Raw genomic sequence first — 24720 nt, 5'->3', positions numbered from 1 at the left:
ACATGCATAAAGAACAATCTTCGGAAGCGTACAAAAACAGGGACACCAAATCATAGGCACTGAGAACGTATTGATCAACAAGTTTAGTTCTTTAGATGGCCAAGTTTGGCCAGATTGTTTACAAAAAGATGACTCTGTTCTCTGAAGACTTGAGCTCACATGGAGTTGAAAAGAGCAACTATTACCAGGAATGAATTATGATGTGAGGTCAAAAATGTGCCACAAGTACATAGCACAGAGTAGATGCCCCTGAATAAATAAGGTAAACATTTAACAAAAATGATTACTGAGGGTAATCAAGTCTTCTGCTGCCGCAGCCGCTGCTGCTGCCCAGAGTGGTTTCATCGAGGGATACTGAGACCCGTCTCTGCAGGACAACAGGGAAAACATAAGTTTCATGTTGTGGCGCAGCAAACTTCATCCACATGCATCAATGTGCAAACAACATGGGGAACTCGTGCTACACTAAACCATAACAGTTTCAAAACACAAAGGAAAGCATCGGAAGCAGTTAACTTGATAATACAAGTGAAGCTGCTATAAAACGAGTCTGAAGCAAGGCTCAACTTACCAACGGGCCGTTGGTTATCGAGCTCGAACGGTTATTGAAAATTCACGATTATCGCGTAACCGCTCGAAATTCGACTGAAATTCGAACAAAATTTATTTGCAAAAATTTGAAATTTGGTCAAAAATTTGTCAGAATCGCCTTTCGCTACCTGGTCGAATCGAACCGGTTACCGAGTGATTTTCTCGAATTTTCTACATTGTCGGTAACCGCTCGGTTTTCTCAATTTATCGCACGGTTTTCTTGATTTTTAGTGAAGTTCAACAAAAAAACCCAAAAAATAGCTCAATCTTGTAAAATCAATAACTAATTCATCTGAGTTTCAAATCAAGTGAAACAAATTTTGTTGGTTTCCTTATAACATGATCTACATGATGAAAGTATTTATACTTATAAAAAGTTAAAAATTTTATGTGAGAAAGTGTATTTGTTAAACCAAGTTAAATACATAGTTTACTCTTTGCTAATCCAAAAATTATAAAACTAATTTTGTTAGTCTTCTTACATGATCCTATGTCTTTTAAAAATACATTAACTCATGAATTAGTTATTGTAACATACAGAATTGTGTAAATGTGTTACAACTAGATTAATTTATAAGTGACCTCACACCTCTAAAATTAGTGAAACCACTTTTATTAGTTTATTTATACTATGCTTTATGTAGGAAAAATAATATTAGACATGAAAAAGTTAATTACAGTGCTTGTGAACTTTGTAAAAATCATAAAAAATCATAGAGAAATTAGTAAAACTCTAAATGAAGTGAAATCAATTTTAAAGATCCCGTTAAGATACGTCTTACGCAATAAAATATGTGTTTGCATGTTAAGCTTTTCCTTAACATAAGTTAATAACTGAGTCGCACGCTTCAACTTTTTTTTTTAATTTTTTTTCAAACTTCCTCCCTATAGAATATGATGCAAACGACATTATTTTTGAATTTGTTTTCACTGAAGGTCTTAGAATTGTGTCTAGATTTTTTAGGATTTTTTCGATTTTATTTTTATTTTTTCAAAATTTTTAAATTCAAATTCGGTTACCGTTCGGTTTCTGAAACCGGACTGGAGTGGTAAGGTTGATAACCGCGAATTTTGATCGGTTATCGTCGATAAATTGAACCCTGATCTGAAGTAGGGACCCATACATAATAGTACAAGTTCAGAAACAAAGAGCCAGATGTCCATTATTCTCCACTAATTCTTTTGCCCAAAGAACATAGCAGTCTAGAACGTCTTGGGTAATGCAAAACCAGTGTTGGAACCACTAAACCCTAACCAAAAAAGACCTTCGTTCTAGGAGAAAACCGAAGGCTCCAGGGTTTGACATGTGTTATGAGTAAATGATCTTGATTTTTTCTATCACTTCAGGTACAGTCTGACCCTATTTATAGCCCGTACCCAACTATCTAACGCTAGGATTTACAGTTTAGCCCTCTCAACTGCCACATTTCTAGCATATTCGAGGGTATTAATCAAGTACATTTGCATAATTACAACTGTGCCTTGGGCGATTGAGTGGGCCTCGACGTCCATTTATGGTCTTCGGTCAGTCTCATGGTTGCGTTGAGGGCCCCTCTCCAGCTTCCAACCGAAGGTTCGCCACGACCTTCACTCCTGCCCTCTGGCCCCATGGGTTGACCTTCAGCCTCCGGCCGAAGATACGCCAGTACCTTCGTTCGCTCCGATGAGCGGAATCGCCGATTAACCTTCGGCTTCCGAACGAAGGCCTGTCGCAACCTTTGCCTACGCGGGCGGCAGGGGTCGCAGACGTACCTTCGGGCTTCAACAAAAGGTCCGCCGTGATCTTCGCCTGCACGGATGGGGAAGGTTGTAGGCCAACCTTTGGGCTCCGACCGAAGGTCCGCCATAGCTTTCGCCTGCATTACCTGAAACACCAGTGCAACACCCATCAATGTTTAGCCACTGGTAGACTTCGACTTGCCATACGAAGGGGGGGGGGGGGGGGGGCGAGAGATCATCCCCAACAACAGCCCCTTACGGGTAAGGTTCATTTTTGATGGGCCGAACCTGTAAACCAAAAGACGTGTCTCAACGCCATCCCCTTCGGCACGTCGAAGGCGTGCGATGGCCAGGTTGCATTTTTGTAGATTCTGAAAGTGCATCTAGGCCCCCTAAGTGGGTTTTAGCTTATTGATAACAAAACGATTAAGGATCTAATATGTTTACCTAAGTCATGAATAAGTCTTAGTCGAAATTGAGTAGTACTCAATAGGATTTAAATTTCTCTATTTTTTGAAACGAGTAGTACTCAATTTGATTGCTTGTTTAGTGTCTCGATGCTCAAGATATCCTTTAGTACCAATAAGTTGAGAGACACTCACCCACGGACACCGGGATGTTAGACAGAAGTTCACTGAGTCCGGAGTCTCCGGTGTTCACCGGATACTCTGGTACTCAGTATTTAGACTGGAGTCTCCGAGACAGACTCCGGCAATGGGTGCTCGGTTCCGTTTTATTTTAAATTGTCCGGAGTCTCTGGTGTTCACCGGATACTCCGGTAGTTGGTGAGTTTTAAGGCCGGAGTCTCCGAGGGAGACTCTGCCAGAGAGCCTCGGTTAAGCATTTATTTTTGTTGAAAAAGACCAGAGTCTCCGGTGATCACCGGATACTCCGGTAGGAGAGAATGTTTTTATCGGAGTCTCCGAGAGAGACTCCGGTAAGAGTGGCTCAGTTAATATTTATTCTTTTGATAAAAAGGACCGGAGTCTCCGGTGTTCACCGGATACTTCGGTACCTGAAGAAGCCGGAGGGTCCAGCAAGTTTCCGGACTTTGTCTGAGTGGTAGCCCTGTCAGGACCGGAGACTTCGGTGTTCACCAGAGATTCCGGTAACTTAACAGAACCGTAACGGCTAGTTCTGACACAGTTCTGTGACCGTTCTGACGCCGTTTTGGAATTGAGACCGGATACTCCGGTGTTCACTGGATACTCCGGGTTAGGTTCGTCAGAACAGTAACGGCTAGTTTTTGAGAGAGGGCTATATATACTTCCACACCCCATGGCATTAAAGGCTTGCTGTTGCTGCTGAACTCTACACTCCTAGAGCATTCAAAGTCCCTCCAACCATCTCTAATGCTAAATTTTGCGCAAATTTAGTGAGTTTGGGTTTGGAGTGAGATTAAGGTACTTGAGCATTGAGTTCTTCATCGAGCATTCGCTGTGATCATTTCTCTTGGAGCTTCGTTCTCCTAGACGGCAAGGTGTCGCCCGTAGAGCACCCAATCTTTGTGGAGTGCCACGGGAAGTTTGTAATCGACTTCAAATTGAGTAAGAAAATTCTAGCTTGATCTTTGTGGTCGCTAGAAGAGGATAGGGTTGGAAAAGACCCGACTGTTTGTGAGCTCCTCAACGGAGACGTAGACGCTTCTTTGTGAGGTGGCCGAACTCCGGGACAATCCCTTGTGTTCTCATTTGTGCAATTTACATAATTGTGTAGCTTTGAGAATTTTCATATAAATTGTCTTAGTGATCATCTTGCTAGTATTTATTGTTGTTTAAGCTTTGTGATATCTAGTAGACTTAGTTTCACATTTAGATTCTAACTGCTCGCGTTAATTCTTAGTTATTCTCGAAATCCTGTATAGACTGAAAACTCCGGATTGACCGGAGTATCCGACTTTCACCGGAGTATCCGGCAGCTTTTAATCCGCTGTTTAGTTTTAATTTTCAGAAAAGCATATTCACCCCCTCCCTCTAGGCACTTTCAATTGGTATCAGAGCCTAACCTCCTACAAGGCTTCACCGCTTGGAGGAAATCATTATGTCGACATCCGGAAGCCCGAGGGGTTTGAAAGATGATCCGTCGAAGAATGATGATGGTAATGGTAAAGGAAAGGGAAGTGAAGTTCCTTTCAATTATGATCGTTTAAATTCTTCGAGTAACTATATCTCCGTACCTTCCGGGCGTGCACCATTCTTCAATGGTACACATTATGACGCTTGGAGGCACAAAATGAAAATGCATTTAATCTCTCTTCATCCAAGTATTTGGAAGATTATTTGCACAGGCTTTGACTTGCCGGACGAAGATCAAGATTTCACGTCAAGTGAAGAACAAAATATGCACCGCAATGCTCAAGCCACAAGTGTATTGCTTAGTGCCTTGAGTCCGGAAGAATTCAATAAAGTGGATGGACTCAAAGAAGCCAAGCAAATTTGGGATACTCTCCAAGTTGCTTATGAAGGGACAACAAGTATGAGAGAATCCAAGATAGAGCTACTTGAGGGCAAGCTAGGAAGATTTGTGATGGAAGATCATGAAACTCCTCAAGCTATGTATGATTGAATGATGGTGCTTGTGAACAAATTAAGAGAACTCGGGAGTGAAGACACTGATGATCATAAAGTGGTGAAGAGATTGCTTAGAGCATTTGCTCCTAGAAACCCCACTTTGGTGACACTCCTCCGAGAGAGAAGAGACCAAGCGATGTGCTTGAAAGAATACTTGCTCATGAGCTCATGGAAGAAGAAGCAAATGAAGTGAAGGTTCATGCCAAACAAAGCTCAACCTCCAAGAACAAGGAGGTTGCATTCAAGGCAAGCAAAAACAAGCAAACTCAAGAATCAAGTACAAGTGAAGAGGAAAGCTCCAAAGATGAAGAAATGGATTTCTTTGCGAAAAGATTCAAGAAGTTCATAAGAAAGGGAGGCTACTCCAAATACAAGAGAGACATGTCTAAGAAAAGAACATCAAGAAGAACATGCTATGAATGTGGCGAAGTTGGTCACTTCATAGCTGATTGTCCGAGCAAGAAGAAAGGAAAGAACAAGGAAGACAATAAGATCAAGCCATACAAGAAGGACAAAAACAAGATATACAAGAAAAAGTATTCGGGTCAAGCACACATTGGAGAAGAGTAGGATTCAAATTCCGACTCCGACTCCGATGATGGAGTTGCTACCATTGCCATCCACGAGCCAACACCAAGAAAATCACTCTTAATGAGTGATGATGACGACGACTCCCCAGAGTGCTTCATGGCTAAAAGCCACAAGGTAAAATCTCAATCCAAGCTCCTAGATAGCGATAGTGAATATGATAGTGATTGTGATATATTATTTAAAGGTTTGAATAAAAATGTCATGGCTAAAATAAAGGAGCTAATGGATACAATAGATAGTCATGAGAAGACCCTCGAGAGACAAGAGGACTTGCTCATCCTTGAAAAGGAGAGAAACCTTGAACTCGAGGAGCTCTGTGCTAAAGAGAAGGAGAAAGTTGAGAAATTGTATAATGACTATGATTTGGCCAATTCCTCAATAGCCGACCTTAAGAGTAACAATTTCTTGCTTAGAAAAATTATCTTGCTTGGATAAAAATTATAAACTCTTGAAATACAAATTGATACCCTTAAGAAAGGCTCATCGAACTCTAATGAAGCTAACGTACTATCTAATGCATCTACTAGCAATGGATGCTCTCGTTGTTTCAATTTTGATATAAATGCTTGTACGACTAATGTTGAATCCTTGCAAGCATTACAAAAGGAGAATGAGATGCTAAATTCCTTGGTCAAATATGGATGCATCAAAACCTATAAATCAAAAGATGCACTTTACAAGACCATCCAAGCCAAGGATAACAAGCTAAAGAAAGGCCTTGGATTTGACCAATACACGAGCAAACCAAATGGTCGTGTGCTATTGAATGGAGTGGAATGCCTCAAGTTTGTCAAAGGAGGCAAACAAGTTGATCACACGGTTCAAGCAAAGCAAGTAAAGGCTCATGCTCCTCAATGCTCATTCTATGCCTCATATATGCTCAAGAGAGACCACCGTGGTAAAGTGGTTGCTCTCTATGTTGGTCCCCGCACAAAAGATAGAATTGTTAAAAGAAATGTGTGGGTACCAAAAGTGGTTGTGACTAACGCTAAAGGACCTAAACAAATTTAAGTATCTAAAATAAAGGCATAATTTTGTTTTGTAGGCATACTCCTTCGGAGGATCAAGTTGGGTCATTGATAGTGGATGTACAAATCACATGACTGGAGAAAAGAGTATGTTTTCCTCTTTTGAAGCAAATGGAGGACCTCATGAAAACATCAATCTTAAGTACCACACCCACGCGTTCATCAAAGCATCCAAAGAGATCACCCCGTGGACAACATACTTGATGATATACAAAAGGGGGTAACTACTCGTTCAAGAATTGCAAATTTTTGTTTTTACTCCTTTGTTTCCTCTTTGGAGCCTTTGAAGGTAGAAGAAACTCTTGATGATCCGGATTGGGTGATGGCCATGCAAGAAGAATTGAATAATTTCAAAAGGAATGAAGTTTGGTCCTTGGTGGAAAGACTAAAACAAAATGTGATTGGCACAAAATAAGTCTTTCGCAATAAACAAGATGAAAATGGGATAGTAACAAGGAACAAGGCACGATTGGTTGCTCAAGGGTTCCCTCAAATTGAAGGTTTGGATTTTGGTGAGGCTTATGCTCCCGTAGCTAGGCTTGAGTCAATTCGCATACTATTAGCCTATGCTACTCACCATGATTTCAAGCTATTTCAAATGGATGTGAAGAGTGCATTTCTCAATGGACCAATCTCCGAATTGGTGTATGTGAAGCAACCGCCCGGCTTTGAAGATCCCAAGCACCGCTCACATGTTTACAAACTCCATAAGACGCTCTATGGGATAAAGCAAGCCCCAAGAGTATGGTATGAATGCCTTAGGAACTTTCTTATAAAAAAGGCATTAAAATAGGCAAAGACGACTCTACTCTCTTTACAAGAATGTTGATAATGATTTATTTATTTACCAAATATATGTCGATGATATTACATTTGGTTGTAGTAATCAATAATTTTATGAAGATTTTAGTAGGATCATAACAAGAAGATTTGAGATGTCAATGATGCGGGAATTAAAGTTCTTTCTCGGATTTCAAATCAAACAACTCAAGGAAGGAACCTTTATTTGCCAAAAAAAGTAAATCAAAGACATGCTAAAGAAGTTTGACATAGAGAATGCCAAACCTATCAAGATACTCATGCAAACCAATGGTCATCTTGATCTCAATGGAGAAAGAAAAAGCGTGAATCAAAAAATATATCTCCATGATAATTCTTTACTTTATTTTTGTGCATCTAGGCCCGATATCATGCTTAATGTGTGCAAGGTTTCAATCCGCTCCAAAAGAGTGCCATTTAATGGCCGTTAAGAGGATTCTTCGATATTTAGTTCATACACATTACCTTGGCTTATGGTATCCTAAAGGGTCATCCTTCGACCTTATCGGCTATTCGGATTCCGACTATGCTGGTTGCAAAGTAGATAGAAAAAACACTTCGGGGACTTACCAATTCTTGGGTAGGTCCTTACTGTCTTGGTCGTCCAAGAAACAAAACTCTGTAGCCCTATCCACCGCTGAAGCCGAGTATGTTGTCGCGAGAGCTTGTTGTGCTCAACTCATATAGATGAGGCAAACACTAAGAGAATATGGCCACAACACATCCAAAATTCCCTTTTTGTGTGATAATGAGAGTGCCATCAAAATAGCCAATAATCCCATACAACACTCAAGAACCAAGCACATCGACATTAGACATCACTTCTTGAGAGACCATGCAACAGAAGGGGATATCGATATTCGCCATGTGAGAACCGAAAGATAACTATCCGATATCCTCACTAAGCCACTAGACGAGCAAATGTTTTGCGAGTTGAGAAGTGAATTAAATATCCTAGATTCTCGAAACGTGGCTTGAACTGTTGCATACATTTGTTTGTTGTAGAGTTGTAGCTTTCTTAGCTTTTTCAAAATTATTTGGTTCTTTGATCTTTTGATCATAATTTGCAACTTGTAATCATAGTTATGTAATGATGCTTGTTGGCTGATCACAATTAGCAAATTCGTCTTTTATGTCCAACGGCCTTCTCCCGAAAAATTCTCCCTCAAATTTCAGCTTTCACTCTATTCTGTAACAGTTCCAGGTGCCAGAATGTCCGGTGTTCACCGGAGTATCCGGACCTGACACTGTTCATTTTTCAGCTGATCCCTGTCCGCAGTTACCGGAAAGTCCGGTCTTCACGGAAGTCTCCGGTAAAGTATCAGGATCGGAGTCTTCGATCTTCACCGAAGTCTCCAGGGTCTCTAGATTTTTATATACCGCTCTACCCGAACAGTTGCTCAAACCCATCTATTCTCAACTCCTCTCACCCCAACTTAGTCTCTCCGGCGATTTTTGAAGAACAACCAAGGAGTTTCAAGTTTCTCATCTTTTCTCACTTGGATTCAAGGCCGGAATCTCCGAACATCTCTATTCATCAAATCTCCGGAGTGTTTTTCTCCAAAAGGTACTTTTTCCCAAAATTTTCCGATCTCTCAATGCCCTCCTCTAGTATCGATTTCCCTTGGTAGAACATCTCCATATACTTCTTAGAACTTGTTTCTATACCAGATTCAACTCTTGTTAGCCAAATCTCCAGTATCTGCCAGTTTTTCAGCAGCAGCCTCTTCGTCAATATATCTTTACATCCTCCTAATTCCTTCTATCTCCCTCAGGTAGTTCGTCATGGCCGGAGATCGTTTTGTGAAGGGTCACACGTTCCAGCGGAAGAAGAAACAGAAAAGCGATCCACGTGCTCAAGAGCCTAGAGTACCGGCTCATTCAGAGGATATCGGGAGTGGACAAGCGAGCGGTGAAAGAGTTCGCAAAGTGGCCACCGGAAGGGGGATTCACATCGAAGAAGAGACATTTGCTGGAGAATCACAAAGAGCCGATGTTAGTCTTTGTAGGACCAAGAGTCAAGCTATGAGGGGCCGCGACAGTGGCCGTGGAAAGGGTTTAGCTCCAGTAACAGCAGGAAGGGGAAGAAGTGGCATGCCTTCTCGAGAAGAGAGAGGCAAAGGCATCGCTTTGGAAAATAGTTATGAGTCCGATGCAGCTGAACAAGAGGATGAGGAAGAACAAGAGGCAAATGATGTGATTGGACCTCTGAAACTTCACAGACCCCTAAGGACAACTTCAATCTTTGACAGTCCAAAGCAAATAGTGAATTACATGAATCACGTGTCCAGGGTAATCACTGAGAGAATGAACAACCCTTTTGACTATGAAAAGAATGTCACGGATTACCGCTTCTGGAATGATTTCCAAGCAGACTTGTATGAGACGGTGATCCTATCAAAGAAGAAGCCGATCACACACATGTAGTGGATTGATTGGAACTACATGGCACAGAAAAATGACCCTGTGTTTAATGAAGTAATAGCTGCATGTGAGAGCAAGAAGGTAAAGAATATAATGGCATTCATATATGATTGGTGCGAAGAAGTCATCGCACAATTCTATGCCACAGTTTGGTTCGATGGATCGAAGAATCCATTCATGCATTGGATGACCGAAGGAGTTCAGTACAAGGTGAGCTTCAGAGCCTTTGCTCATCATTTCCGTTTTGATACTCGAGATACACATAAGGATAAAATTCATAACGAGCATCAACTCACCTTGGAAGAGCTCGGGTTCATGTGTCTTAATCACGGAAGAGTCAAATTTGGAAAACTCACTGGAATGAGGCCATTCTACAAATGCTTGAACTCTTTATTTCGACTCACATTGGCACCACAGAGCGGGGATGCAACCACAGTGCAGAGCATCTCAAGGAATCTCCTCGCTGCCATGTCCAACGATCATGCTCCCTTCAGTGTGGCTTATTTTCTTTGGGAAGAAATAGTGTTCACATCAAAATCGTCTATCAAGAGTTGTGGATACGTTCCATATATCATGTCTATCATTGAGCGAGTATCAAGAAGACTTTTGTGAAGGAGATAAAACAAGAAACCAAGCTAATTTGAGATACTTTTCAAGTTGCTCATGAAGGGACGATAAGTGTAAGAGAATCCAAGATAGAGCTGCTTGAGGGCAAACTAGGAAGATTTGTGATGGAAGATCATGAAACTCCTCAAGCCATGTATGATCGGATGATGGTGATTGTGAACAAGCTAAGAGGGCTCGAGAGTGAGGACATTGATGATCACAAAGTGGTAAAGAGATTGCTTAGAGCATTTGCTTCTAGAAACCCCACTTTGGTGACACTCCTCCGAGAGAGAAGAGACTACAAGAGGCTTACACCAAACGATATGCTTGGAAGGATCCTTACTCATGAGCTCATGGAAGAAGAAGCAGTTCCTGTACATTTTTTATTACATGAAAGGAAAACAAAATTACATAAATGTTACCCTGGTATGGGTGCTTTAGCCAGGGGTGCGAATACTTTTATCGCTACTACACGTAGAACTTGCGAAGATTGTACGCATTCCAAGTATGCGGGAGCTCCTCACCCTCCAGGGTAGCCAAGTGATATGAACCAGGCCTTAACAACCTCTTCACCAAATAGGGGCCATCCCACTTGCTTTGCAGTTTTCCCATGGATGAAGCATTGTTGAGTCTTTGCAGTACCAGATCCCCAAGGGCGAAGTTCTTTAAGGATATTTTCTTGTCTCTCCACCTTCTAGTCTCCTGGTATTTGTTCAAGTTTTCGACAGCCTGCAATCTCACTTCCTCGAGCCCACAAGAGCCTCTGACATGTAATATATTGGAAACTGTTGTAGCTTGTTATTTTCTTGCCTCTCTTGCACAAGTACGGCACTTACTGTTGAAGGGGATGCTGCTATGTACAACAACAAATCAGCCTCGGGATCGGGACTGGATAGGGCTGTGAGCTTCGTTAGATAATTTTTCAGTTCGTCAAAGGCTTTTAGCATCTTGAAGAAAGGTAGGCTTCGTTATGCGGATTTTGCAATGAACCGATTTAGCGCCGCCAACCTACCTGCCAGGCGCTGTTCTTGTTTCCTGCTCTGCGAAGGTCTAATGTCAATTATTGCCTGAATTTTTTGAGGTTCTACTTAGATGCCCCTCTTCGACACCAAGAACCCCAATAGCCTCCCGGACTGTACTCCAAAGGCGCATTTTTGAGGGTTTAGCTTTAGGCTTGCACTTCGCAAGTTTCCGAAAGTTTCCCATAGGTCTTCGAGATGTTGGTTCTTTCTGGCACTCTTGAACACTATGTCGTCGCTGTATGCCAGGACATTTCGCCTTGTGAATTTAACACTGTTTGCACCAACCTAGTGAAGGTAGCGTCAGCATTTCGATGGCCAAAGGGCATCCTTACAAAGCAGTATATGCCGAAGGAGGTTCTGAAACTTATCTTCTCCTCATCCTCCTTCGCCATCCAAACTTGGTGGTACTTGGAGTATGCATCTAGGAAACTCAACATTTCACAACCAACAGCAGAGTCCACCAGCTGATCAATTCTTGGCAGTGGGAAATCATCCTTCGGACATGCCCTGTTTAGGTCTGTGAAGTCTACGCACATTCTTCACTTGCCATTACTTTTCCTGACTAGCACCGCGTTTGCCAGCCACTCTGAGTGTAACACTTCACATATCACGCCAGCGTCGAACAGCTTCTTTACTTTAGCCTTCGCTGCTTCTTCCCTCTTTCGAAGCTTTCCGAAGCTTTTATTTCTTTGGCTTCGCATCGGGGTCTACATTTAAAGTGTGCTGAATGATTTCCCTACTGACTCCTTGCAGATCCTTTGGAGACCAGACGAAGACATCCTCGTTGCTACGAAGGAACATTATCAATTCTCGCTGGTCTTCCTCTGGGACCTTCGCCCCGATGATGATTTTTTTATCTGGCTTATTTGGACACAGTGACACTATATTGGTCTCCCCTTCTGGTACAGCCTTCGCCACCTTCTTTACCTTCGACTGGACCTCACATTCCCTGAGATCCATCGAAGGTCCCGTCCCCACATAGACATTTCGTTGACCTGGAGCGATTCCCACTTCGATCCTACGGGCCACTTGCTGATCTCTGAGCACTGTTATGACACCTCCTGGACCTGACATCTTCATACACAGATATGCATGGTGTGGTATTGCTCCGAATGTGTTTAGGACTCCTCGCCCGAATATTGCATTATACGGATAGTTGATATCGACCACATCGAAGGTAATGTCCTCCGTCTGAAAATTTGATCCTTCACCAAACGACACCGGGATTGTTATCTTTCCCAAAGCGTTGATTGCGTTTCCGCCGAAGCCTAGTAGTGGAGACCCAGCCGGGTCAAGGTCGCTTCGCCGTAAATCCATTTTGTCAAAGGCATCTGCAAAGATGATATCTGCCGAGCTTCCGTCATGTATTAGGATTCTATGCACTTCATTTCTCGAAATGTTTACTGTAACCACAAAGGTGTCTGTGTGTGGGTAATCTAGAACCCTCATGTCATCCTGTGAGAATGTAATGGGCACATTGGACCACCTTGAGTGAACATAAGTTGGCCCTATGCCAATATGGTTAACCCTTCACACATATTCTTTTTGCTACCTCTTCGATTCTGTCTCTTGATTGGATCCTCCTGAGATTGGCAACACCACGTTGTATCTAGCCTTTGCGAGGTCATCTGCTTCGAAGTTGTCATTCCTTGATATACCCTTGATCGTGAATCCCAGTAAGTGTTTTTCCATGCTTCGGACTGCTGCCATGTAACTAACAAACTATGGTTCTTTTGTCTGAAATGTCTTGTCAATTTGGCTTGTTATTACTTTAGAGTCTGTCTCCTGATTGAATCCTCCTGAGATTGCCAACACCACGTTGTATCCACGATTCACTATGTTTATCGACCTGCTGGTCTTCGGTGGTGCTTCGATCGCTGGTCTTAGTGGAGGCGGAGGTAGCTCCCCTTGGAAGGCCAATTGTCCAGTCGTCTGATCCAGTTGGGCTAAGGCTATGGGAACATATTGTTGTGCCGACGTGAGTATTGGTTGCCACTGGTTAGCAAACGTTGTGCCTGGATTGCGGTTCTGATTGTTTTCCCATGCTTTGCCGCACCTGAACTGTGTGGCGTGGTGCATGGTTCTTGCTTGATCGAAGGATTACTTCGCTAAGCTTTCTTTCATGGCCATGACCTGTGGGCACTGCTTGATCTTATGACCGGCGCCTTTGCCATGTAACACGAGTAGAACATGGCCGGATCCTGCGGAGCCTGTCCACCTTGACCTCCCCGGCCTCGGCCTCTGCCACTTCGGCCTCCTCGAGTAGCCCCACTTTGTCCTTCGCTTATCGCTTGAGCAACTTCGACTGGCCCGGAGTCTATCTGATTGACCTCTTTTTGCTTTATTGTGTACTCGGATGCTTCGGCTTTTCTTACATGCCTCAATCGGGCTCTAGAGTGGCCAGTGCCTGTCTCCCTGGCCGACGTATTTGTTTTTAGTGCTTTTGAGGCTACCATTTCATTCTTCCTCCGAAGGTGATCGAGCTCGGACCTTGCGTATTCTTCCCATCTTATTAAGTAGCTCTTGTACATTCCCTGGCTTCTTTCTTGTATGCTTTCCAACTAGAAGTCCCCCTCTGATGCACTGTATGGCGACATCGATGATTGTGTCTTCACTTAGCCCTTTCGCCTAACAGCGAATGTGTATGAAGCGACGCATATAGCTCCGTAATGTCTCTATTGGCTGCTGCTTCAGTGCAAAGAGGTCGCTTGCGGTAATCTTGTCTGCCCGATTTCCTTGGAAATTGCTGTGCAGGGCATTGCGCAGTTGCTCCCATGAATAAATGGATCCTGAAGGCAACGCGGAGTACCACGACCTTGCTATCCCTTTTACAGCCAAAACAAAGGCCTTTGCCAGTGTTAAATCGTCTCCTCTAACGGATTCGACTTCCGCCTCAAAACTCATTACAAATTCTCTTGGATCTGACTCTCTGTCGAACATTACTACTCTAGACATCTTGAAGCCTGAAGGCCATGGCTGGTTCTGCAAGCCAATGGAGAGCAGAGGGTCTGGATCGCCTGCGCATGACTGTCGCCGAAGGTCCTGCGACGATCGTGCTGTGATTTCCGACAGCGTCACTTGGCAAGCTGTTTCCTCCGCGCGATGCAGCATATCGATCTCTTCTTACATTTTCTCCAGTGTTTTCCTGGCTTCCTCAGCTCGCTTGTGATATTCCGCGGCTTTTCGACTTGCCACCAGGCTATCCAACATGCGCTTTTTCTGTGCAATCTGCCTCTCCAGTTCTTCGGCTTCCACCCTGGTTGTTCTTTCCTCCTATGTCTTGTCTTCGTTCTAGGGGAAAACCGAAGGCTTCAAGGTGTGACACGTGTTATGAATAAATAATCTTGATTTTTTCTGTCACTTCAGGTACAATATGACCCTATTTATAGCCCGTACCCAACTACCTAACGCTAGGATTTACAGTTTAGCCCTCTCAACTGCCACATTTCGGACATATTCGAGGGCATTATAGTACAATCAAGCATATTTGCATAATTACAACTGTGCCCTAAGCGGTTGAGTGGGCCTCGACCGAAGGCCTGTCGTAGCCTTCGCCTACGTGAGCGACAGGGGTCGCAGACGTACCTTCAGGCTTCAACCGAAGGTTCGTCGTGGCCTTCGCCTACACGGATGGGGGAGGTTGTAGGCCAACCTTCGGGCTCCGACCGAAGGTCCACCACGGCCTTCGCCTGCATTACCTAAAACACCATTGCAACACCCATCAGTGTTTAGCCACCGGTAGACTTCGACTTACCATACGAAGGGAGGCGAGAGATCATCCCCAACAAACAGATTGCCAAATTTAAATTGTCCAATAGAAATTATAGTTGGGCATAAAAATAGTGCAAATAATTCAACATTGAGTAATGTGCAGGTGAAGTTCAGTTGAGCAATACAGTTCAAGTGGAGCATTATGGCACAACACACCAATATTGGGGCCGATGCACAATGAAAGTTCCATAGCAGGATTTCAGAGAAGTCACATTCATAATGGTGCAGAAGCACGAATTTTTGAAGCATACTGTTCTTTCGTAAAAAACCAAGTGAAGCCAAAGCAACCCATGACCTGTGTTGAAAATCATAGCAAAGAAAATGGGAAAAATAAAAGACATTGGCATATAACACATCAAGATCGACAAAAGTGAGATCGACAAAAGTGAGATATACAGTATGAAAGTGTGACGATTTGATATATATCATGCCTAACCGAAGACACAAGTTCAATATATTTCATCCAAGCAGAATCTAAGCATCAACCAATTTGACTAGTCAGATTAGCAGGAATCATCATGCAGTTACCAACTTACCATTAGTTTAGATTATGGAGGCACTGTAAGCAGCAGCCAATTTAACTAGTCAGATTAGCAGGAATTATCATGCAGTTACCATTAGTTTAGATTATGGAGCCACTGTAACTTTCCATATTGTACATGCACTAATTGGTTACCTTTATTGTAGTTTTTTTTTTGCGAGTAATGACCCTTTGTAAGTAAAAATAAGAAATGGAAAGAAATTTGACCGGTGTCTGGCATGGCAATTGGGAAACCAGTGGCGGATGATGTTGCTCAAGACCACAGATGATGGCAATGGTAGGATGTACGGACAGTGATGCTCTAATTTTTGCAAATGGAATGATTCCAGGGTGTGGAGAAGACAGTAAAGTGCTGATTGGTCCAAATGCTGGATCATCAAAGAAGATGGGGACGCCAGTCGCACTGATTAGGCAAGCTGTGCGGTATGACAAGCCAGCTGATGTCCTCTTTGGCCTTAACTTAAAATCTGGGGACAAAATTGGACTATTAGGAACTCGAGGGACAAAAGTGAACCTATTGTGGACAGTAATTGAGATAACTAGATTGTCCTGCCTAGCGGGCTCTAATATTTACTTTGTTTATTTCTTGCTTACCATAATACACAGCTATTGCCAACTATATATATAGCCGGCCAACTAAAGAGTCACAATACTAATCAAACTAACTATTAAACAGAATCCAACTCTATTTCATAACTGATTCTATCTCTAAACAAATCAAATCCTAACTTACTAAACTTATCTCCTAATTAAAAAGGTAACATATCTCTTAACTGGATCTTATGCTCTATTGCACCTATATCAGAACCATTGGTGTATCAACTCACTATGTAAAAACGTTAAAAAGAAAAAAAGAAACCTCTAATGGACAAAAGTTGATAATCACAGTTCTCGAGGAATAAAGGATACACTTGACAGTCACATCTAACCTAAGTGGCTTTGAATAATATGTTATCACTGTAATAAAAGCTGAAAAGGTTAATACGCTAAATTAAGAATGACTTGATGACATCCAGAAAACAGTTCACACCCATTTTAGCTTTCATGGGTTATCTAGTGGTATAACACGCACTAATTTCACCTTAATCGCATATCAATGAACATAAAAGTTCTTATGGTGTAGCATCATGACAACAGTTTACCAAGCTTGTTCACATAGGTTGTTAGCTTCTACTTTCATCCCACATTATTACAATCATGGACATATATGACATTAGGGCAATTAGTAAATGAGATAATACTACAAAAGTGGCCAGTTGCTAAAGTCAACCATCAACTCTCAACTCCTAGGCGAAAATTGAGGATAAACTACATCCCAAGAGTTAGAACCACATGAGCTATATCAGGTTTTTTGCGAAGATTTTCATCGCATAAGTATTTTGGCTTTATGTTTCTTCTCAACTCTGCTATTGGTAAGCCGCATGTAGTGCCCTGCGCCTCCTAAAGGCATGCCGTTTTCTGTAGGCCGAGTACCTCATTCAGTTTCAAATTTCAAGCTACATAAAAATCCACCTTATATTGGGCCTTATGTGCTAAGATCACAATGTCAAATTGTAAAATTGGGCCTGCCTAGTAATTCTATCTTAGTCAACATCTTCTTTGGCAATAAAATATCATCTAAATAAGCTACTACAACTAAAACCCACATGAAAAATATACGACTAAATTGTCCTGAATACACTTCCAACAAAACATTTATCTCTTCCATGCACGACACTAATATATTGTACAGCTTAAAACACTTTTTTCTCAGATAGGAATTTTCCTTATAAACTTAAACGGAAAAAGACTATGCTGTAAAACATCAGATTTGTACAATGTAGAGTTGTAGATAAAGCAATATAACATCAGATTTGAAGTCATCAACCAATTCCCAGGTTGTGTTAGCAGCAGCTTGACCAACCCATTGCACTAAAATTTCCCAATTGCCACGGTTGCAGAACAACACAACCATGAACTATGGAAGTCAAGGGCACAAGCTGAGCTGGTGGGTCCCCATGATGGCGCTTAAGGAAGACCACATGAAACACATTGTGAATACAAGCTGAAGGAGGAAGATGAAGCCTGTACGCCACCGGACCAACCTTAGCAGCAACCTGGAATGGCCCATAAAAGCGAGGGGCTAATTTGTCTCGAGTACGGCCAGCCAAAGAGGTAGCTAGGCGTTGGTGAAGGCGAAGCCACACCCAGTCACCTACTGCAAACTCCATATCACGGTGCTTGCCATCATACTGCTGTTTCATGTGACCTTGAGCTTGGATCAACCGTTCTTGAGTTTCAGCCAAAAATATATCCCTGTCCTATAGCTGTTTGTCCACTGCAACTACTTTAGCAATACCAGATTCATAAGAAAGCAGTGTGGGTGGCTCTTGGCCATAAACAACCTGAGAGGGGGTTGCCTGCAACGATGTCTGGTAAGAAGTGTTATAGCAGTATTCAGCCCACGGTAGCCAACGAAGCCAACTACGAGGCGATCACCAGCCAAATAACGAAGGTATATGCCCAGTATGCGGTTGGTCACCTTAGATTGCCCATCTGTTTGTGGATGGAAGGCAGAGCTCATGCGTAACTGAGTCCCTCATAACCGAAAGAGTTTGGCCCATACATGGTTGGTGAAGACCGGGTCCCTATCACTGACAATGGAAGAAGGAATGCCATGGAGACGGACTATCTGGTTGAAGAAAGCTTGAGCAACAGTGAAGGCAGTGTACGAATGTCCAAGTGGAATAAAGTGAGCATATTTAGAAAGCCGATCGACCACTGTGAGAACAATAGATTCGCCACCAACTTTAGGAAAGCCTTCAACAAAATCAAGAGCAATATCTTCCCAAATAGCCCGAGGAAAATACAAGGGTGTGAGGAGGCTGGCTGGATGCAAATGGTCTGTCTTGTTGCGCTGAAGTATGGCACAACCCTTGACATGCTCCTTGACCAGTTTGCTGGCATGAGTAAAGAAGGTGGAGTGAAGGCGATGAAGCGTTTTCTGGACTCCTTCATGACCTGTGCCGTGTGCTGTTGCCAGAATTTGTGGCCAAAGAGCAGATGTGGAGAGCACGAAGATGCGATTGGCGTGCAAGATCAGGCCGTCCACCACTTTCCAAGCATCTCCTAAGGTTCCTTCTTGAATCTGCGTTTTCTTGTCAAGCAGGTTTGGCAGTGTTGATGTTTCGTCTCGAAGTTTGGCAAATAACTCAAAGTTTGGTATTGAGAGGGTGTAAACTACTGCCAAATCCTCATCTCGGCGAGATAGCGCATCTGGTGCAGCATTTTGCTTGCCAGGAAAAAATTCCACTAAAAAAGAATAGCCGAAGAGCTTACTAACCCATGTGTGTTGCAGAATTGTGAAGAGGCGTTGGTCCAGCAAGTACTTAAGACTATAGTGATCAGTCCGAATGGTGAACAGCCGTACCCACAGATAAGGACACCAGTGGCGCACGGCCTTAACCAAACCAATGAGCTCCCTCTCATAAGCAGCCAATTTGGCATGGTGAGGAGCGATAGCACGACTGAAGAAGGCAATCAGCGTTGCTCCTTGGTGGAGGATTGCACTGAATCCAAATCCTGATGCATCACAATCAACTATGAATGGTTTGCTAAAGTCAGAAAACTGCAAAACAGGACCGGTTGTGAGTGTTGTTTTGAGGGCGATAAAGGTTGTTGTTGTGCCTTCATTCCAAGAAAAAGCCTCACGTTTCAACAAATGGGTGAGTGGGGCAGCAATAGCACCATAAGACTTAATAAATTTGTGGTAATACCCTGTGAGACCAAGGAACCCCCTCCCTACTCTTGTTGTCTTTGGTGTTGGCCAGGCCTAAACTGCTTCCAACTTGGAGGGGTCCATGTGGACACCTTGATCAGAAATAACATGGCCCAAATATGCCACCTGAGAGACGCCAAACAAGCATTTGGACTTCTTGAGAGCAAGCTGATGGGTGTGGAGTGTTTGGAAGACCACCCTGACATGTTGGAGATGGGCTGCCCAATTGGCACTATAGATTAAAATGCCATCAAAGAACACCAAAACAATGTGGCGAATAAAATCCTTCAGAACATCATTCATAAGGGCTTGAAACGTGGCTAGTGCATTGGTAAGTCTGAAGGGCATAACCAAGAACTCAAATTGGTCACGATGAGTACAAAAAGCTGTCTTGGAAATATCAAATGGACTCATACGAATCTGGTGATACCCACTGTGTAAATCAAGCTTAGTGAAGAAGCGTGCACCCTGAAGTTCATCAATGAGCTCACCAATCAGAGGAATAGGGAACTTATCTTTGATGGTCTTGTTGAGAGCGCGATAATCAACGCAAAAGCGCCAAGAGCCGTCGACCTTTCTAACTAGCAGAACAGGGGCTGAAAAGGGAGATGAACTCTCGCGAATGATCCCCTGCTTAAGCATCTCGTTGCATTGCTGCTCAATTTCATCCTTCGACAACTGTGGGTAGCTGTACGGCCTAACTGCAATAGGGGTTGTGCTTGGCAGAAGACGAATATGATGCTCTAAGCCTCGTGAAGGTGGCAATGTGGTCGAAGGCTCGAAGAGAGAGCTGAATTCCTCCAGTAGAAAAGGCATCAGGTCCTGACTGGTGGTAGAGCACATCTGCGGTCTAAAGGGAGCCACCAGCCCATGCCACACCACTTTGTGGTCATCCCTCCAGAACGCCATGGTTAAGCGATCAAAATCCCACAGGATGGGCTCGAGGGTACGCAGCCACTGTACGCCTAGCACATCATAGCCTTCTAACTGAATGATACAAAAGTCGAGGATGAAATGTAATCCATGAATAAGAATCTTCACAGCTTCACAGACTCCTGTGCTAGGAACGCGATTGCCGTTGGCCACCCCCACCATGAGCCCGGGCTGAGCGCGCGGAACCAGACCAAGATGACGAGCCATAGTGGACGCCAAGAACGACTGAGTAGAGCCAGAATCGACAAGTGCTTGCTTGGTGATGTTGCCAAAGAAGACAGGGAGTTGCATAGTTGGGCCGGTCTTGATCCTAGTTAAAGCATAGAGTGAAATTTCTAGGTCCTCTGGTGGATCATCCAGGGTGATTTCTATGTCTAATTATAGCAAGTAAATCCCCTTCATGGTGCAGGTTTTGGAGTGCTCAGGAGTGAACTTCTCAAGATAATTGAAGCAGAGCCCCTTCACACGCCGCTCAACCCTCTTAGCAGAAGAAAGGCAAGTGAAGCGTGTGCCGGGTGAGGGCACCGGTCGATGGGGCGGTGCCGAAGTCGCTGTTGGAACATCGCCGGGCTTGGAGGGCGCTGGAGAGGCCGAGGCCAACGGTGCCGCTACTGGAGCAACGGGTGTTCTGGACAGTGCCGAACGCACAAAGGGGGGGGGGGTGAGCCTGCCTGGCTGGGCGCGAAGGGAGGTGCAACTTCAACATCCAATTCCAAACGGCGCTCGTAGGCCCTGGCCAAGCTCATGGCCTCTTCAAGATTCGTAGGATGCTGTAACTCGACGTCAGTACGAAGTGGGTTGAGCAAACCGGCGGTGAAGATGTCACGTTGCTGATCTTCCACGATATTTGGCCAACAGGCCAACAGTTTGAGGAATTGCTCTTGATACTTGGCCACCGTGCCGGTACTGCGGAGGCGAATAAGTTCGCCCAAGGGATTGCTCCGGATGGGAGGGCCAAAGCGCATGTTGATGGCATCTGTGAACTGTTGCCATGTGGGCACGCCACGATTCTACTCCAGGCGATAATACCACTGCTAAGCGACGCCAATGAGGTTGAAGGAATTCAACCGGACCTTCTCCTCATCGGCGGTTTGCTGGGCGTGGAAGAATTGCTGGCAACGGTGCAACCATGGTAAGGGGTCATCCTTGCCATCATACTCCGGAAAGCGGAGCTTATGGATGAGAGGCGCAGGACGGCTTGGAAGAGGGTCGCCGCCTGTTGATGGAGCCGAGGGTGCGGTGTGGTTGGAAGATTGCGTCGACTCCATTTGCTTGGACTGGACGTGATTGACAGCGACTTCCAGGCGCTGCTGCTTCCCGGAGAGAACATCGAGATTGGTTTGCATCTGATCGAAGCGCTCGAAGATGGCGTCATCATCTTTGGTGAGGGGCGCGGCCATGGCTATGCCGACCCAAGGAAGGACTAGGGCGTGGCTGTGGTGGGTTGCAGGATCGAAAAGTCCGATACCAAATGATATGGTTGATAGTCTTTAGCAAAAATTAAGGCACTAACCGCCCTCCTTTAGGAGGCTCTGGCTGTGTAATCTCAATTTTCTGCTTGCTTTATTTCATACTTTGCCAGCCTTATATGAATGGCTGGTGATGATACATAGAAAACCTAACATATCTTTCCTAATCATAACTTTCCTTAACTAATACAACCTGGTTTATTTCAGCGAAATCCTTCCTTTCCTAATTTGTTGTAGCCGAATCCTCCTTCTCTGCAGCTGAATTCTTCATTCTTTTTCTGCTATATGCCCTTTCATAAAAAGCGTCCATAACACCAAGGCACTCCATCCTCTTCAGTGCTAAAAGGTGATGCGAAGCGAGGACTCTTGGGCTAAAACGTAGTGCAAGGTGAAACAAATGCTAAAACCTAGTATAATGTGACAATATGGCTCCAAAACCTAGTGTTTTATGCAATTCAATATATATTTAAAGTGTCAAGACATTGGTCACATCATTATTATGCAATTAGCAAACAAAAATGAGCAGATTACATTATTGGAAAGAAGTCATACTTTTTGTGTATCATCGAAAAATTAACATATAAAGATGAATTCATGGTTTATCACTGGCCTGTCCTTCAATGTGGTTAGTACTGCATACTACTGGCAGCAAGGCTTACACTTGTTTACTTTTTGTGGAAAACAAGTATTGATACGGTTTCACAAAGGATCTAGAATGGTCGAGGACCCAGCCTGAAAGTGGAGATAGGGATGATGCAATCTTAATATGCATAAACTCTTAAACGTGGGTACATTTAGTCTAATATGCATAAATTCTTAAACCTTATAGAAGTGTTGGGAAAATGCATATAAACACTGGTTATCACGTACATTTTGTCTAATTTCTACTATTAGTGTCCTTAGTGGTCTTTTGATGATGTAAACCTGATACCAAATAATTTCACATTCACTGTTCTCACTTAGATCTCTATTATATAAAACACGAGTTGGTTCTCATGTCACCTCTTCCCTTACTCTCCACCCATATAATAATAAAACTCCCTAAAATTCAAATAATTTACTCACTTTTGCCATCCACTGTTGTCCTCCAGCCTCCCGCCTGCTACTGGCTGTGGATGTGACCCGTTTTACTAATGAAAATAAATAAAGAAATTAGGAGGAACATTAGCAGATAATCTTCTCCTCCTTTCTAGATCCCATCTGAAATCAAAGTACGACATCACTCCCAACGTATTCGTTCGGCGACGCTCCCATGACGCATCCATATCTCTATACCTTGAGCTTGCGCTTAATGTTATAGTGTCGAATGTTTATGTTTTCGTTGCAACGCACGGACACTTAGCTAGTTTAGGCATACACGAGAGAATCAACAATTCACTCTTCCCATTGTTACTGAAACACCAAAGCAGATGCTCCCTGATCTGATGTTTCTTATATGTGCTCTTCAACATTACTTCGCTATCTTACATAGTACATTCAAGAATTTTTACATCGCTCAGGAATTTTCCCGTTTAGTATGAACCTACAAGATTTTTTGAAAAAAAAATTCGCACCATACTCCTTAGTACCTTCACTGGCGGCATCCCTAGATTAGAACCAGATTCAAAGAAAATTGCTTCGAGGGATCAGGGAAACATGTTTAGACCCATGTGTATCCTATAACAGCGAATATGTGAACTCATCTAGGATCAAAGAAGAGAGTTTTGGTCCATGATGACAAGGATTCCATCCAACAGCATAACCCAACAAAGAATTACATCAATCCAAGCGAAATTGGACCCCACCAAGCGAACCAACGCACCATAAATCGGGACAAACAACACATGAACTTAGAATAAACGAGCAGACAAGCAATCGGGCAGCCACGACTCACAAGTAGGGTTTGCAAAGATTAGTAGACTGTATCAGATTCAGACTCCCGGGTAGGAGCTGCAGAGCGTACCCTGCGACACGGCCCGCGCCACCTCCGCTCCCAGCCGCGACGTCAGCCGCGCCGCCGAGATCGCGCTGTGCAGCGGCTGCAGCGACCGCGCCAGCGCCATCCGCCGCCCCACGGTCGAAGCCCTGCACCACATGAAACCCCAGCTAAACCAACGCCTAACCGGGAAACATCTTCACGGGCAGTGGATAATCTAGGGGCTCCTTACCTGGGGACAGGAGCGAGGGAGCGGGGGAGGGACGCAGCGGGGCTTTGGCTGGCTGCGGAGCGGAGGAAGGCCGCGGTGGCGGGACGGGCGAAGGAGCGGAGGCACGACGCCATGCCTTTGCCGGGGTTTTAGGGTTTTGGACCTTGCGATATGAGGACTCGAAGTAGATGGGCCTAAATGGGCTTTTCACTGGGCCTCGTTCGTGCATTTAGATTTTTTTTCATATTTCGAAAATATAAAATTGCGAAATAGACATCCATGAAAAAATAAATAAAAAAGATATATCGCACGGTGGAAAGGTGACATGTACGTATCATTTTTTTAATAGGTGACATTTAATACTCTCAAAATTCAAAACATTATCGAAATAGTGATAAAATATTTAAAAATATGTAGTGTTGGGAATCTTATAATCTAACTTAAAAAATTCAATTTTAAATATGATTTGTAAAAAAAAATATAAATTTTATAGAAATTTGTAATTTTTCTTATTTACAAATCATATTTTTGTTTAATGTTTTTAAAAGTTAGATCAAAGTATCTTTTACACCACTAAATTTTTTAAGAATTTTTTTATTAAAATTTTATTAGTATTTTAAATTGAGTAATAGAATAAGTATTTTTCATTTTTAAATTTATTGTCTGTTGGAAGAGTGATATTTTTTATTTTTATTTTTAAAATATATAAAAAAAAATCGTAGCGTTTACGGGCTTAAATTGCATTCGGCTCGG

At 43.3% G+C, this 24720-nt stretch overlaps 1 protein-coding gene across 5 annotated transcripts; it reads right to left on the bottom strand.

Annotated features, from left to right (window-relative positions):
* Nucleotides 1–165: 165 nt before the first annotated feature.
* On the bottom strand, nt 166–24167 carry LOC133922372 (uncharacterized). Of its 5 annotated transcripts, XM_062367681.1 has the most exons (4): nt 23989–24167; nt 23784–23905; nt 14956–15068; nt 166–367 (listed from the first exon to the last, which is right to left on the bottom strand). In XM_062367681.1, the coding sequence occupies exons 1-3, from the start codon at nt 24099–24101 to the stop codon at nt 14965–14967; spliced, it is 339 nt and encodes a 112-aa protein (XP_062223665.1). In that variant the 5' UTR covers nt 24102–24167; the 3' UTR covers nt 166–367; nt 14956–14964. The 5 variants fall into 5 exon arrangements, with proteins under 5 accessions (XP_062223665.1, XP_062223669.1, XP_062223667.1 ...); XM_062367685.1 differs by lacking the exon at nt 14956–15068 and having other exon boundaries at nt 23989–24164; XM_062367683.1 differs by lacking the exon at nt 14956–15068 and having other exon boundaries at nt 23715–23905; nt 23989–24158.
* Nucleotides 24168–24720: the final 553 nt, after the last annotated feature.

This window comes from Phragmites australis, chromosome 6 (genome assembly GCF_958298935.1).
Source record: "Phragmites australis chromosome 6, lpPhrAust1.1, whole genome shotgun sequence".
NCBI lineage: Eukaryota > Viridiplantae > Streptophyta > Magnoliopsida > Poales > Poaceae > Phragmites > Phragmites australis.
The sequence above is the reverse complement of the archived record's forward strand: the minus strand, read 5'-3'. Positions and strand labels throughout refer to the sequence as shown.